The sequence below is a fragment of the Alligator mississippiensis genome, chromosome 6, assembly GCF_030867095.1.
Source record: "Alligator mississippiensis isolate rAllMis1 chromosome 6, rAllMis1, whole genome shotgun sequence".
In the NCBI taxonomy this organism is placed as follows: domain Eukaryota; kingdom Metazoa; phylum Chordata; order Crocodylia; family Alligatoridae; genus Alligator; species Alligator mississippiensis.
In genome coordinates this window covers 601,265-616,450 of record NC_081829.1, presented here as the reverse complement: position 1 = coordinate 616,450, position 15,186 = coordinate 601,265, and the positions used below count along the sequence as shown (strand labels likewise).

The 15,186-nt window shown below is 58.3% G+C and overlaps 1 protein-coding gene across 4 annotated transcripts in view; it reads left to right on the top strand.

The window, feature by feature from the left end:
- GRIK3 (glutamate ionotropic receptor kainate type subunit 3) overlaps positions 1-15,186 on the top strand; it is a 161,607-nt gene that overhangs the window by 98,796 nt on the left and 47,625 nt on the right. For all 4 annotated transcript variants that reach the window (XR_009462897.1, XM_059729452.1, XM_019489926.2 and 1 more), the window contains exons 6-9: positions 549-722; positions 2,800-2,943; positions 5,759-5,866; positions 11,282-11,395. Coding sequence is in view for 3 of the 4 variants with exons in the window: in XM_059729452.1 (XP_059585435.1) it covers positions 549-722; positions 2,800-2,943; positions 5,759-5,866; positions 11,282-11,395 (540 nt within the window). In the remaining variant the exon portion in view is untranslated. The remainder of the gene's footprint in view (positions 1-548; positions 723-2,799; positions 2,944-5,758; positions 5,867-11,281; positions 11,396-15,186) is intronic.

Sequence of the window (15,186 nt, the reverse complement as noted above, 5' to 3'; positions counted from 1 at the left end):
GCGGTGGAGCTCACCTGCAGCAGCTTGCTCGTGCACTCAGCCTCTTGAGGGGCACCTGGGAGCCAAAGCTCAGGTTACTTTTACCTGGAGTGAAACAAAAGGCGAATCCCCACGGTGCGTCCCACGTGCCGTGTAAGCCTGCAGGGGAGCAAGGCAGCCTGGCCCTGGAGTCCCACACTTCCCGGGGCCTGAGTTTTGTTCCCAACGCCTGCGTGCCGAGTCTGGCCAAGTCATTTGACCTCCGTGTGCCTCAGCAGAGCAGGGACAGCCGTTCTCCCGTGCTGCCCGTGCCTTGTAGACCTTGCTCTTTACGTGGCAAAGGTGTCGGGAAAGGGGCTCTCATCCCACGCTGCATCCAGCACGGTGCAGCCCTGGCTCCCCTGAGCTCTCTCATTGCTAGCAGGATGCAACTACTCGATGGGATGAGAGAGGAGCGATGCCCGGGCACCTGGATTCCCCCACCTGACACTGGCCACTGTGTGCCACCGAGGAAACGAGGCAAAGAAAAGAGAGGCACAAAATGTTTAACCTGGTTTCTCTTTTTTAAGGATCTTTATGCATTAGACCTAGAGCCATACCGCTACTCCGGAGTGAACCTGACCGGCTTCCGCATCCTCAATGTGGAGAACCCCTACGTGTCCTCCATCGTTGAGAAGTGGTCCATGGAGCGCCTGCAGTCAGCGCCCAAGGCCGAGACGGGACTGCTGGACGGGGTGATGATGGTACGAGGGTCACTTTAAAACCCCGAGGGTTTGCTGCATGTGAGGAAGGGGCCCTAGGTACAGCCACCGCTCTGGGCTCGGTGTGGGCTGGGCGAGGCGGGGGTCGGGCTAGGCTTTGGCTAAATAATGGGCATTTGTTTCTTGCTGGCTGTGTTTTAGCTTTTGAAACGCAACCAAGGTGCATGGTGGGTTGCTGGCCTCGCTCCGCTCAGCCCCTCTCGCCCTCGTGCAGCAGCAGGTGCAGCGTGCGCTGGGTCCCCGTCGGGAGCTGGACGCTGGCGAGCGAGACAGGCTCTTGCCGTGAGCCCCGGCAGGTGGGGTGGAGTTAGGAGAGCCACGATGCTGCCACCGAGGGCCGAGCACCTCTTGGGAAGCGGCTGGAGCTGCTCTGCCACGCGCTTCCCAATACGCTTTCTAAGGCACCTCCTCCCAGCAGAGCGAAGAGTTTCTCTCTGCAGCGCCAAGGAGCATCCCCCCAAAGCTCAGGCAGGGCCAGGCGGCACAGCTGGGAGACAACCCAGGGAGCAAGCCCAGGTCTCCAGCCCGCCTCCCAGCCCCTGGACCAGTTGCCCACCCCCTCCGTCTCTCCCCCACGTTGGGCTTCCCGATAGGTGCCAACCCGATAGGTGCAGGCAGGGGCGCACCATGCTAGCCGGCCGTGAGGGTACTTGCCCATTGCAATCTCAGCCGGCCGGTGAGAGCGGCGGGGTAACCCCTTGCATTGGGGCGCCATTCCCTGTCCGGCACCAGTTTCCAAGGAGAGCCCCTCGGGTTGTGCCGTGCAGTCAGGACTGCTCCTGCGGGCTCTGCGGGGCTATGAGAGCGTGTCCCCGGGGGTCTCCAGCCCCTCCGCTGACAGCTGCTAGCAATGCTTACCCCATGTCCTCCTCACTCTTTGGTTTCATGCTTTTAGTCTCCCCTCTCACTCCGAGTCTTCTCCAAAAGCATCGCTGCAGTATATTAAAGAGCCCCCAAATCATCCCGTGGCAGCCGTGGGCTGGTGCAAATGCAGGCCGACGAAGGGAGAGGCCTGAATCTGTGGCGAGGCTCTGCGGAGCGAGCCCTTTGCTCTGTGCGCACCAAGGGGAGGATTGTCAGCAGTAATAGGTGCCCTTCCTCATTGAGGAGCCCTTAATTAACCAGCAGCGTGTGCCGATAACGAGGGCCCTGAGCTCTGTTCCTGCTCGCTCGTGGCTTTGGGCAGGTTGCTCACCCTTCCCGTTCCTCGTTCCCCCCGTCCAGGATGTCAGGATGCCAGGGTTTTCCTGGGTTGTGTGTTGGAGGGGGAAGGGAAGTGGCTACCCAAGGGGGGAAAAGCCCTTATTATTCTGTTTTTTATTCGTCTGACATTTCCTTTGCACCAGCCAGCAGTCGTGCGTGTGTGACAGCAGAGCAGCAGGTGCATTAACCCCCGGTGGGGGCAGACAGACAGCCGACACTCTCCCGGGCTGTGATTTAAAGAGATGGCTTTCAGTGTAAAGTACCGCGCGGGGAGCAGGCTCCTGCTCCTCCGACTTCCCCTGCGCTGTGTACGGAGGTAGCAGCGGGTTTACAGGTCCGGGGGTCAGGCGGGAGGATCGCGATGGACTCACCTCGCTTTCGGAGGCGGGGGGGGTCCGTCCTGGTGACCTCGCCCGGACTAAGACTATTCCCTGCTTCCTTTGAAGTCAGGGGTTGCAGTTGGCTTCAAAGGGATCGGGATAGGAGGTCCTTCTTGATACCATCGTACCCAGCGTTAATTAAACTGGCTGGTATCGGTCTGGCCCTGGGCCCTGCAGCTTTCGGCTGTCTCTTGAGCTAGGACTGTGTTTTGTACTCACCCGTGTCCCCGTTAGCCCACGGGCAGGCCAAGTATCTCATTAATCTCATCTCCAGTGAAACTGTTACCCAGGACTCACTCCTCGTCTGTCCCAAGGAACGGTCCCAGCCCCCTCCCGCCCGCAGCCGAGGATGCTCGGTGGGGTTGCACCCTGCAATGTCTTGCCTTGGCGCGAGGGAGTCTCCGAATGGAGCCGGCAGTAGCGCCCGGTCGCTCCGGGGCAGTTATCCATCCCCATGCTCTTCCCCTTTACTTTAGACAGATGCTGCCCTGTTGTACGACGCGGTCCACATCGTCTCGGTGTGCTACCAGCGCGCCCCGCAGATGACCGTCAACTCCCTGCAGTGCCATCGACACAAGGCCTGGAGGTTCGGCGGGCGCTTCATGAATTTTATAAAAGAGGTAAAAGCGCGGCCCGCGTCCACGGCTGCTTCCCACCCTTCCCAGCACGGGGTGGTGGGAGGAAAGAGGGGACAGCAGCATTTTGGGGAGCAGATCACACCAGCGGGGTAGGGACGGCGGGGAGCAGGCCTGCGGGACGCAGGCTGCAGACTGGACCCGTGGGCCGGTGCAAACACGGCGGCACAACACACCGCGCCGTTCTGGCCAGGGACCAGCGCTGCTGGCCTTGCTGGGCAAGGCACTCCTGGCTCCAGGGCAGCAGGAGCAGGGCTGCCTGGGGCCTATGCAAGGGGTCTGGTGGGAAGGGTCCTGCCTGGGAACTAGGAAACCCAGTTTCTATTCCCAGTTCACCTGCTGGTGTGGCCTGTGCCCAGCTAAAAGTGCTCGAGAGGCGTGGACGTGTGCTGTGGGCTGCACTGGACACTGCACATGCGCGGGATGCACCCTCTCTGGACTCGGGCCTGCAAAGGCGGAGGCACCGGCATGAAGGAAATGATGTGGCTGGAAGCAGGGCTCCTAATGAGCACGGGGCAGCAGGCGAATGGTTTTGCTCGTGAATCTTAGAGCCATCAAAGAGTGACGTGCGTGCAAGAGGCTCCATGCCTGGGCCGGGCCACCGGCTTCATTGCACCAGTGCCTTCACGTGACCCACCGTGGGGTGCAGCGACCGCTGGGTGTGCACCAGCACGTGATACTTGTGCCCGAGTGCTGGCCGGGGCAGAGCCCAGGATTTAGCAAGTGGGGAACAGGGGGAGCAAAGCGAGAGCTGTGTTTTCTCTGAGCTGTCCTCATCCTCCTCTCCTGGCGTCCCATGCACGTCGCTGCTCGCAGCTGGCTTCACCGGGGAAGCAGAGGCAAGCCCCAGGGACTGTGGCCAACCCTCTCCCGAAACAGCCCCACGGTGCAGGCAGCTGGAGCGAGACCCCCCATGGCAGCCCGGCTTCCCGGCCTCTACCCCCTCCAGCGGGGCATCCCCGTCCGAAGAAGGCTAAAGCAGGAGGACACGAATCAGGCCACATGACCGCGCTGTGATGGCAGGTGTCTGGAAAGAGGCTCTCCTTGCTCCCAGCCGTGACACCAGAATTGCTCGTTTCTGTGCGTGGTTCATTCCCGATTCACGTTGCTGCAGCACCGAGAGCCCCCCCGACCCAGCCCTGCTCCCGCTCCCACTCCCGGCGTGGGCTAAGCCTGTCCACGTGCACCGCGGATGGGGCATCCCGGCGGGGGCACGCAGGGAGGACGGTCCGTTCATGGACCCGCTCGTCGTTTTGTTCCCTTCTGCAGGGAGCTGCCCCGCCGGCTGCCAGGAAACCGCGTCAGTCGTTTGTTCGGTCGGCTCCTTTTGCAAATTGCTGAGCTTTGCACTCCAGCGCCCGCCCCTCGTCTCCCTTCCTGGCACCGCCGCAGCGAGCAGCGCAGTCACGGTGTCCTCCCGGCATCGAGGCATCCCAGGCCTCACCTAGACGATAGCGCCAGTGCTTGCTTCTGTGGCACACGTGCACACGCGTGCTTGGCCTTGCTCCGGACAGGCGTTTGCAGCCCTGACATCCCCAAGGGCACGGTGTGGGTTGTTCTCCCTAGACGAAGGCAGCCTGCCGTGCATGCCACCTGCCGCCCTGGGGATGGCCGCAGCTGGCGTTTAGCAGCCACTCCTCCCTCTGCGCCGGAGAGCTGGGAGCTGAGCCCGCCGGGGCACAGAGGAGCCGGGGCACCAGGCCAAGGGAAGGGGCAAAGCAGAAGATGCTCCTCTGAGCTCCCTTCTCAGCGCTGCCTCCACTCCCCGTGCCTTGAATGCGAGCGTGTGCCTTCGCTAGCCGGGGGCAGCTGGAGACGGGCAACAGCGAGGGGATCGGGGCCCGTTCAGGACTCATGCGGGTTAGCTCGGAGCAAGCGGGAGCACAGCAGAGATCAGCTGGCCTGGGCATATTCTGGAGGCTGAGAAAGCCCAAGGGAGGAAGAGGGGGGAAATAATGGTTGTTTCCTGTAAATGGTGTTTTGTCCCGAGTCATTTGACTGGCGCTGCCCGCAGCACGTCTGCCAGGGGGACGTGTCCCGAGCACAGCGCTGGGCACCAGAAGCGCATGAGCTCATTATTGGCGCTCAGGTGTGCCCTGTGCGTCACGAGTCTCGCCCGTGCAAGGAGAGCGAGGCCGCGGGGCCTCGGTGACTTGGCCTTGCCGGTGAAAGACCCAGAGCCGACAAGGTGGTGCCGATAGTGTGCCCAGCGCATTGCTTCTTCCCAAACAGCAGCGAGGCAAATGTATTTTTGCCCTAGGATCCTGCGCTCTGTTACAGCATCCGAGTTTCCACACGTGCACGGGGTCTCGGCTTCTCTAGGCTTCACTTCCCCATCTGAAAAGCAGGCGGAGAAATCGTTAGCGCTTTCTGACTTCAGAGCACTTTGCATCTGCTAGCTAAGGAGCCAGCACGACCCCCCGCCTGAGCCAGGTGTGGCCCACGTGTGCGCTCCATCGGTGCCGTCCGAGGCCAGACGGGCCTCGCCTGTTGGCTTTGCCGGCGTTCCCGCAGTGCTAGGAAGGTTTGCATCGTGTGAACGTGCTGGGGGCTCGTCCCGAGAGAGACGGGGAACACAAAAGGTGCAAATGTAAATCATAGCAAGGACTGTAATAGGATTTATGGAAATCTCTAGCCTGGGCTGCAGCAGGAGCAGTGATGGAGGTGATTATTAATTAATCATGCTCTTTAGGGAAAGAGTATCAGTGTTCAGAGTAATTAAAATGAAGCATTGTGCCACAGTAGCAGATGATGATTTATAATGCCAAATAACAGCTGTGCTGCCCTCTCTCTTCCACAGGCCCAGTGGGAAGGATTAACTGGACGGATCGTCTTCAACAAAACCAGCGGGTTAAGGACCGACTTTGACTTGGACATTGTCAGCCTCAAAGAAGACGGCCTGGAAAAGGTTGGTTAAGTTTGTCCTACCTGTTGATTAAACGCTACCGGGGCCTTCCCGGGGCAATGCTACCCCAATAATGCGGAGAAGACCGGCTTGGCTTGTGGTTTCTATAGCTGCTGCTCTTGGTACCCAAAGGCGTTTGCTGTTGTGGAGCTGTTTCAAACCTCCTCCTCAGCCTGCTTCCCGGCCTGCACGCAGGCATGTGCACGCTCTCCCGCCCGGGCTGTCCCAGTTATTTGCCATGTAAACGGCGATCGCACCATAGACGGAGCTTGGCGGAGCAGAAGCGGAAGAAGGGACTTTCCTAGCAGTCCTTCAGCCATTTCTTTCCATGCCCACGGGACGTGGGGAGAGCAAAACAACTCCGTCCTCTCTCCGTGCCGTGGAGTGGTGTGTAAAGTGCTCCACGGTTTTCCCCGAGGCGGCAGCGGCAGCAGCAGCAGCATCGCCCCTCGTGGTGTGATCTCCTGCCATGAAAGCTGCCCGAGGCCTGGACATGTCAGCAGCCCGGGTTCTGGAGGAGATGATGTTATATATTGGTGTCTGGTTTTTGCTCCTGGAAGGGCAGCAAAGGAAGGGAAAATGGGCAGGAGAATTTCCTGGCCTCGTGCTGCGCAGGCAGGGGTCTGGAGGAAACGTGGCAGTGCAAACGCTGCAGCCAATTAGCAGAGTCCCCTCCGGGCACAAGAGCGTGCGAGCAAGGGGCAGGTGTGACCCTCGGGTGCTTGTTCCCGTCTCAGGACCTGCTTCTCAAATAAATAAATAAAAAAAATAGAGAGCGATATGCAAAGCGTTGCAGCTTCTGAGGCTCCAGGCTCAAGGTGAGCTTGAATCATTTGGCAGCCAGCACAGAGCAGTAAGTCACCGCCCGTGAAACAGAGATATCCGCGCCACGGACAGCCGATATCGGAGCCATGAGCTTCCATGTGCTCTCGCGGGTAATGCCATGTGCAAGCGTATCTACTGTGTAGATAAGGGAGCCAACAGATTCGGGGATCAGGGACCCACAGGGCCTGGTTCGCTGGTGCCGCTGGGTCTGCAGGGAGAACCAGGAGCATCGTCTCCTGCTGTCCAGCGAGCAAGCCTGGGTCAGCGTCTCCCTGCTCTCCTGCAAGCTCCTGGTGCTCGCGGCAGGGCCGGTGCAGGGAGGTCTGTGGGTGGAAGTCGCTTCATGGCTTGCAAATCACTCTCCAGAGCGGAGTCTATTCGCTGAGGCTCCCAGGTACGTTTCTGCCGCTACGGATCTCGTGACCTTTGGACGCAAAGATGGGCTATGAGTACAGCGAGACATGCAAGCTGGGAGCCGAGCAAGGGAGCCTTCAATTAAATGCAAGCAAGCCATTGCAAGGTGCACAGCTGACTTTCCTGGCAAAGGCAGCAGAATTAATCAAACGGGGCTCGCCGGACCGCTAGCTCGCGCCTGAGCCAGCATTTCCATCGTGGTCCAGGGCAGGAACAGGCTGGTTGTGAGGGGCAGCAGCTCGCGGGGGAGCCACGAGGCAGCTGGAGCCTGCCTTCCTTCCTCTTTAAAGCAAGGCATAGCCCTGCTCCCATACCCTGCCGCTCTCTAATGACAAGCCCCCTCCGTGCACAGCGTTGTCTGCAAGGGCAACGCTGACCTGTTTAGGGCCTGTTTTTTATGCCGGGTGCAGACTAGGGAAAAAGAGTCCCTTTAAAAAACGGCCAGCGGCATCCTGGGCTGCATCGGCAGGAGCAAGAGCGCTGCCGGCAGATGGAGGGCAGTGATTTTTCCCCTCTGTGCAGCACCGGGGAAGCCACATCTGGAGCCCTGTGTCCAGCTGTGGGCCCCACCACAGAAAGGATGTGGACACATTGGAGAGAGTGCAGTGGAGGGGACCGAAAATGGTTGTGGGCTGGGGGACAGGACTGGCGAGGGGAGGTTGAGGGAACTGGGCTGATTGAGTCTGCAGAAGAGAAGACCGAGGGGGATTGAATAGCAACCTTCACCTCCCTGCCAGGGGGCTGCAAAGAGGATGGAGCTGGGCTGGGCTCAGTGGGGGCAGATACAGGACAAGGAGCAATGGGCTCAGGCTGCAGCAAGGGAAGTTGAGGTTGGATATTAGGGGAAAAAACCTCTCATGAGGAGGGCAGTGAAGCACTGGAGCAGGCTCCCCAGAGAGGTGGTGCACTCTCCATCCTTGGAGGTGTTGAAGACCCGGGTAGACCAAGCCTTGGCTGGGATGGTGTAGTTGGGGCTGGTCCTGCCTGGAGCAGGGGTTGGACTGGATGTGACCCCTTGAGCTCCCTCCCACCCTCATTTCTATGACTGCATGATGCTGAATGCCTTCTGCTATTCACTGCCTGCCCACTTCCTACCCCGAGCTCAGCCAGGGCTCACTCCTATCGCACGCTGCCCATTGCTTCAGCATCCCTGACGCTCACCCCTGCCCGCTCTGCCAGGGCACCGTGGTCCTGACGTGCCAGTGACATTGGTGTCCTCCAAACCCAAGCTGTTGTTCAGCTTTTGCATGAACTTCACACTTAAATGCTATCAGAGCTTTTGAAAACATCCCCCCCGAAATCCCCAACTGCATTATGGCGGGGGCCTTCTCAGGCTCTTTCTTAACTTGGGCTTCACGGACCGGAAAGGCCTGCAGAGACCTCCTGATGAGCCCAAGTGAGTTTAACCCAACACTTCCCTGGTGAGAGCTGCTTCGTTTAGTTTTGGGGGTGAGTTGCTCTGCTCAACTAGTCACAGGCCAGGGCGGGGGTTTTGGAAGACTGCTCTCTGGATTTCCAGGAACGCGCTTGGAGGCTGATGCTTTGCAAACCCAGTAGAAGAAACGACTGCTGCATGCGGAGGGCTGGCTGGTGGAGTAGCTCGCTATTGCAATGATATTTTAAGATTCAGATTTACTTGGCATCCAAAACACCTGCCACTTTTGCCCATCAGTCAAGCTAATACTCTCAGGTGCGCAGAAGAAGTGCATTTATTACCCTTGCGCGTCGTGTAAAGCCCATAGGATGCTGCCAGGCCCTGATGCATATTCCACACGGTTGTTCAGCTTTTGTATTTAATCTCCAGCCGTTCCAGAGATTTCAGAGTTCTCGCTGCTTTTTGCAAAGCTTTCTGTCAACTGGAGAGAGGTTTTAAAGTATCGATGTCAAATCTCTGTTGACACAGAGTTTCTGTCAATAGCTAATCTGGAATAATGAAACGCCAAACGGCAAACGAATCCCAATGTGTACTTTGCATTATGTATAATAGCTTATATTTATTGAGCTCCAGGATTGTGAGGCTTGATCCTTCTACCTCCTGGATGTTCGGAGGATTATAGGAGTGTTAACCAAACATAATTACACGTCGTTTGACTATCTGACTTACACAGTTCTCTTAATGGGATATTTACATTTTGTTTTCACTTCTTTTTATTTTTAAATTGATTAATTCAGCCTCGATTTCCACATATTTCATTTTCTTGAGGGAAACTTAGCACAGGGCTTTGAGCCGAGCGCGTAGCACTGCCAAAAACCCTTTGGTAGCGTCCTTCTCTTCCTGGATGTCCGCAACAGCCGTCCTTGAACACCCGAGCACCCGTGTGATCCAAGGGCGGGACAGTGGGCGAGCCCCGGGGTCCTTAAAGTACTTGGGGCTTCTTGCCGAGCGCATGAAAACTCTTCTACAATTTATGGAGTTTTTGCAACCAGCATTTCTCATTGCAAAACCTCCTTTTCAGTGCAGTGACACCAAGGCTGTCTCTGTGGGCTGCTTGAGCAATGGGAGCGTTTGAAAAAAAGAGAGAAGTAAATGAAATCTATGGGCTTCCCTCCCTGGGGGATTGATCACGCTCTTTGGGGAAAGCAAGGAGCACGCTCAAGTCTGGGTGGGCTCTCTCTCCTTCAAGGTCCCCGGCTCACCCTCCAGCCTTGTCGCTCGATTGACCAGTGTCCCATTTTCTCGCTGGGAGCACCACCGGGCAGAAAGGGGCCGTATCAGACAGCAAGCGTCAGGAGGTGGGAGCTCGGGCTGTCCCGGCTGGGACGGTGAGGTGTCTGACACACGCGAGGTGTCTTGGGAGCAGGACAAGGAGACCAGATCCCCTGTGACAGGGCGCGGACACGGCGCGCTGGGTTCAGCCACCGCAACTGGGGACGTTTTGCTTCTTGGTCCTCGTGTGAAGCTGTGTGCTCTGTGCTATTGAGTTGGATCCCATTTCCAGTAGTGCTTCTAGCACTCTGCCCTTCCTCTGTGCTGAGGATGCCTCCTGACTTCCTTGCACCAGCACTTTTCAGCGCTTGATCTAATGCACAACTGCTCCATCTGAACTCATAATGGCCCACGTGGCACCAGGCCTTGTGCTTCACCCAGGTCCACCTAGATGAGATCTACCGCAGTTGCTTTGCCAAGGAAACCAGTTATCTTATTGAGAAAACCAGTTCCTCCAAAATGTGTTCTCAAGTCTTGCAGCTATTTAGCTCAGACTAATGAGCCTGGATCATTTTGTCTTTACCTTCTTAAATGCAGAAAGCAGGTTTAGCATCCCGTAGTCCTGGAGCAGGCTATATAGGTGCATTTGAAAGCCTGTTGATAGATTAGAGATGCTAGAAGGAAAGCCCTGGGGAATACTGCCGTGACACGGGTACCACTAGCACGCTGGCTGTGCAAGCTCTGATCAACCTGGGCAAGCCAGCTTGCTGTCACCGTCTGCCCGAGATTTGTTACCAACACTGGTACCAATTGTGAGGGTGGATTTCAGGGTATGCACGCTTGTCTACTAATAAATTGGCTGAATCTATCAAGTCCTTAATAGGCCTGACAGTGCAAAACTGCCACCCAGGATGAGTTCTTGCTCGTGGCATAATTGCAGCATTGTTCCTGTCCTAGTCGATGGCTCTGTCGCACTCGAGTGATTTCGAGGTGGCTCTTGTGAAGGCACAGCTGGCTCGCTGGGGATCTCCCTCGGTCCCATCACACCCCGTGCCCACGTTCGTTCAGCCCTTTCTCATGCTGCGGGCTGGCCTTAGCTTGTCGCTGCCCCTGTCGTACGCGGGGCGCCTGCAGGGATGATCAGGCTCCCTGGGCTTCCTCCGTCAATTAGGCTGCGTTGTTCTGCTCCGCCGTGAAAGAAGCAGGGACGGCAATTAAACAAAGCGACAAGTCTCAGCCCGGCTTCTCGGGGAATGCAGCTGGCGTCTGTCTTTGGCAAGGCGTTAGACAACGCGGGGGCCCGCCTGGCTACCTAGTGCCTAGAAGGGTCTCAGGGAGAGCTGCCTGCTGGCTTGGAGGTTGGGGGGATTTTTCTTTTAATTGCCTAATTTCTTTGGAAACTTCTCAGGGACAGCGGGGGGCATCCGGAAGCCCAAAACCACCCACCCCTTGTTCGGCAGAAGCCAAAACAGACAGGGGTGCCGGGCTCCTCGAGAGCCGCCCCTACTAATGGTTCCCGTGCTTGTTTCCAGGTCGGAGTGTGGAACCCGTCCGAGGGCTTGAATATCACAGAGATCTCCAAGGGACAAGGGCCCAACGTCACCGACTCGCTGACCAACCGGTCTCTAATTGTCACCACCATCCTGGTAAGAGGCTTTTTGTCCTCGTCCATATAGAAATAGCTGGAAAAGGTTGACTCTTTGGAGGCTGCAGCCTCTCCTCGAGCTCCCGCCTCGTGTGTGGGAGCCCCGCTCCCTGCCGAGCGCGGGGCCGCTATCAGGGACCGGGCCTGGTCGGCGGCAAGAAGCCAACAGCTGCCCATCGCTGTCGGAGAGGTGCCGGGGCTGCGCCCGGCGCTGGAAGCAGGAAGCACAGAGCACAAGGCAGACCGGGCAATGCCAGCACCGCTGCAGACACTGCCGGGCTGGGACTGATGGCTCGTTAGCGGCGTCCAAGGAGTCTCCGTTAACGAGCAAACAGCCACTCCCTGTCTGCCCGCGTGATGAGCTGTGAAAGCCCCTGGGTGCCTGCCTGGCAGGTGGCTCTTCTGGAAGGGGCGAGGAAAGGCAACTGGTGCAGAGGCAGCTGCTGGGGGATGCCTGGGCTCTGCCGCTCTCCTCCCCGCTGGCTAGCCCAGAGAGGGTCGCCCCCAGGAGCCCCAGCTGATCTCTTTAGACTTCAGGTTTGTGGCTTTGCAAATATGAGGTGTGAAGGGAGGGATGCCGAGCGACCCGGAGCGGGGAAGACGTCCCCCTTGCCCCAGGCGCAGACAGCCCCTTCCCCAACGGGAGTCAGGAGCGGGAGGTCCTGTATGAGCTGCTAGACGGAGCGGGTGCACGAGGGGAACGAGAGGCTCCCGCTGCCCCGGCACTCCCTGGGGCGGTCTCCAGCCAGCGGTGGGAGGGAGCTCGTTCCCCCACACTGCCCCGCAGCGCCCAGGCAGGGACCCAGACCGGGCAGGTGTCCCTTGCCCTCCCCGCACGCAGTTGTGCCTCGTGCAACCGCCCCGGGCACGTCAGCTCTGACGGGAGTGCTGGCCCTCTGGACACGATGCTAAGTGGCCTGGCTGATGCCCCTCCGGCCCACAGCCATGTCCAGACCCGGGCAACAAGGAGTGGGGCACAAGGGAGGAGTAGAGCAAGGGGAGGGCGTCTGGTGCGGACAAAGCGCCAGCTGGCCTGCAGCCCCTCCTGCCTTTGCCACCCTCACAGACCACTACGCGCATGTGCCAAACGCCGGCGTGTTTCTGCCGACCCCACTTCCGCCAGCCAGGAGGCTGCTGCTGGCTCCGTCTGCGTCTTTCCAGCCCTCTGCTTCAGCTGTGGGATCGTTGTGCCAGGGTGTCCTCTCTGCACCTGCAAGGCCCCGTGAGGGCTCGTGGCCTGGGCTGCACGAGTGAATAGCAGGCGAGGCAATGTGGGGAGCGGGTATTGTTTGCTTCAGATGGAAAGAGTCCCATCGCAGCAAAGAAACCCCCACGAACACCAAGCCCGTGCCTGGCCGGAGCTGCGCGAAGTGCATAGCTCGTCCCTCTTAAGCACATAGGTGAGAAACCAGCCAGAAGTCAGTGAATGATGCAGCAAACGGCGGCTGTGCAACCCGGCTCCTCCACTCCCAGCTGCCACGCCGTATTTAGCCCCTGTGCTCGCTATCGGAGACGATAGCAGGCATCAGATCAGAATGAATTTTTGCTGAACACTTAATGAAGGCTGACGAGGCACCGGGGCTTGTATACGGCTGCGCTGCACGCGGGAGAGCCTGGGCGCCCGCAGGGAGCCAGAGAAGATGCTGCCGTCCCCGGGAGGACTGACGTGACAAGGGAGCGTGGACTCACTCGGGATCGGAGATGAACGTCTGTTGATGCCTCTACGGGTTTTCTGATAGATTTGCACTCAGTGCCTTCAAGGAGCCTGCACTGAGACACAGAAGACTGCCTGACCTCCCAGGTGGTCCTCGTGCTCTAGTTCTGGTGTGTGCGAGATGGACAGACACACCGACAGACCATTACAGAGGCGAGTACACACTGCCGCACTGGACCAAGCCTACACGACACGAGATCCACCACGTGGAAGATACTGAGCTGCGTGGACCGACGGTCTAGTTTAGCAGGATGAGAGTTGGGATGCTGGGACTCTGTGGACCTCTGGAGTGATAGAGGATGTGATGCCTGGAATAAAACCACCACCTGCCACATGGAAAGGTGGCACATCTGCCCCATCTCCTCTGGCTTCATCAACCAGCATCGATGGCCCCTCCGGTTTAGCTCTGCTCAGACTTGGGGGTTGGGCATGCATGGGATGAAATGCTCCAGAAGCTGGGTAGTGCCCCATTCCCTCCCATAGTATCCACCGTGGGTTACGCTGCAGCGCAGCGCGCTTGCAACAGCAAAGAAGCAGGTGCAATTGGACCGAAGGCTTGAGATGCTCCAGCAGAGCGGGGCTGAGGGCGGGCGCTGGCATAGCACACAGACGGTGGAGTAGGCGGGGGGCATCGCAAGAGCTGGCGAGGAGAGCGGCACAGTCAGAAGGGAGGAGCGCTGGGAGAGGCCAGGCAGACACCTGGGCGAATAACAAGACCACTGCAAGCCAGGACGGAGGTGCAAGGCAGAGCAAGGGAGCCGGAGGGAGACGGGCCCAGCACCCGCCTGCGCGAGGTCTCTTTCCAGCCAGCGGTTTAGTCCCTGGATTCAAGGAGCTCCGTGTTCAGGTGCAAATGGTACCATGCAGAAAGAGCTAATCACCGCCTACTAATTGCTCAGCTCCTTGTGCCTATGTGTGGGCACGCATGGCTGGCTAAAGACCACAATTGCCTGCAGTTTCATTGCCTTCAGGAGCGAGCGCCTGCTGGAAGCCGAGTTCTGCAGTAATTGCATTTTCATACGCTGGATGCTAAGATGTAAAATACAACTTTAAACTTTATTGGCATTTGCCACTTCCCTTTGTGCTTTCACCCCGGTGTAAATGACGGCAGGAGAGCCAGAGGAGGAACCTTTGAAGGCGAAAGCACAAAAGGTTATTTTTTTCCCCTGCTTTTGCTCATATTGCAGTGACTTGTTGCAAGAGAAATATTGCCCCGGCAGCCAGCACCGCTCTCCCCAAGCAATATGAGAACTGTGAAGTTATGAAATTGAGGGCACCTTCACTGCGAAATCGATTAGCAAACCGAGAGAGCTTGTGAATTGGATGTCTGGCCATTTTCAGTAATAAATTGTGAAATAGTCCGTGAATAAGTGGTTCGCAGAGTTCAGAATTACCCCCTAGGAAATGCAGGAGACCTGGAGATACATTACCGAGGCGAGCAGCGTGCTAATGCTCAGTGCTTCGGCTCTTAAATATGTATGTAATCCCTACAGCAGTTCCCAAAATTAACAGTACTTTATGGCTGCGCCGGTGCCGGCATCCAGGCCAGAGAGCCAGTCCATGCGTGAACAGGGACGAACGGCGAGGAGGAGGAGGGGGTGGAAAGCCAAGGAGTTTAGCGCGGGTGCCCTAGTGACACGGGCATGATCCTGCCCACCTGGCTTGTAATCCGGCGCATCCAGACGGCTCGTCGGCTCCCGGCCCCCGCGCCCGGGCTTCCTCGCTGCCACGCGCGAGGAGCACAGGTTTCTGCACCGGCGACGCTAGGCACCATCGAGGTGACGGCAGGAGGGATCCGCTGGCTTGACCTACCCCCAGAAGCCAAATCGGGCACCTGCAATATTCAAGTGAAGTCGTGGCTCTCTGGACCCGTCGCGCTGGGATTCCTGCGCGGGCGGATGGACAGACACCGAGCGACTGCGACACCTTCGCCGTACAAAGGGCTGGAGCATCCCCTCCCCTGCCCTCTCCTCCCCCCGCTCAACGCTGTGCCTCGACTGTCTCCTGAGCCCCCGCGGTCCCTCCCGGCCCTGCTTTTCGATGGCTCCGAGATCTGTTGCTGCTCAGCTACAGAAGAG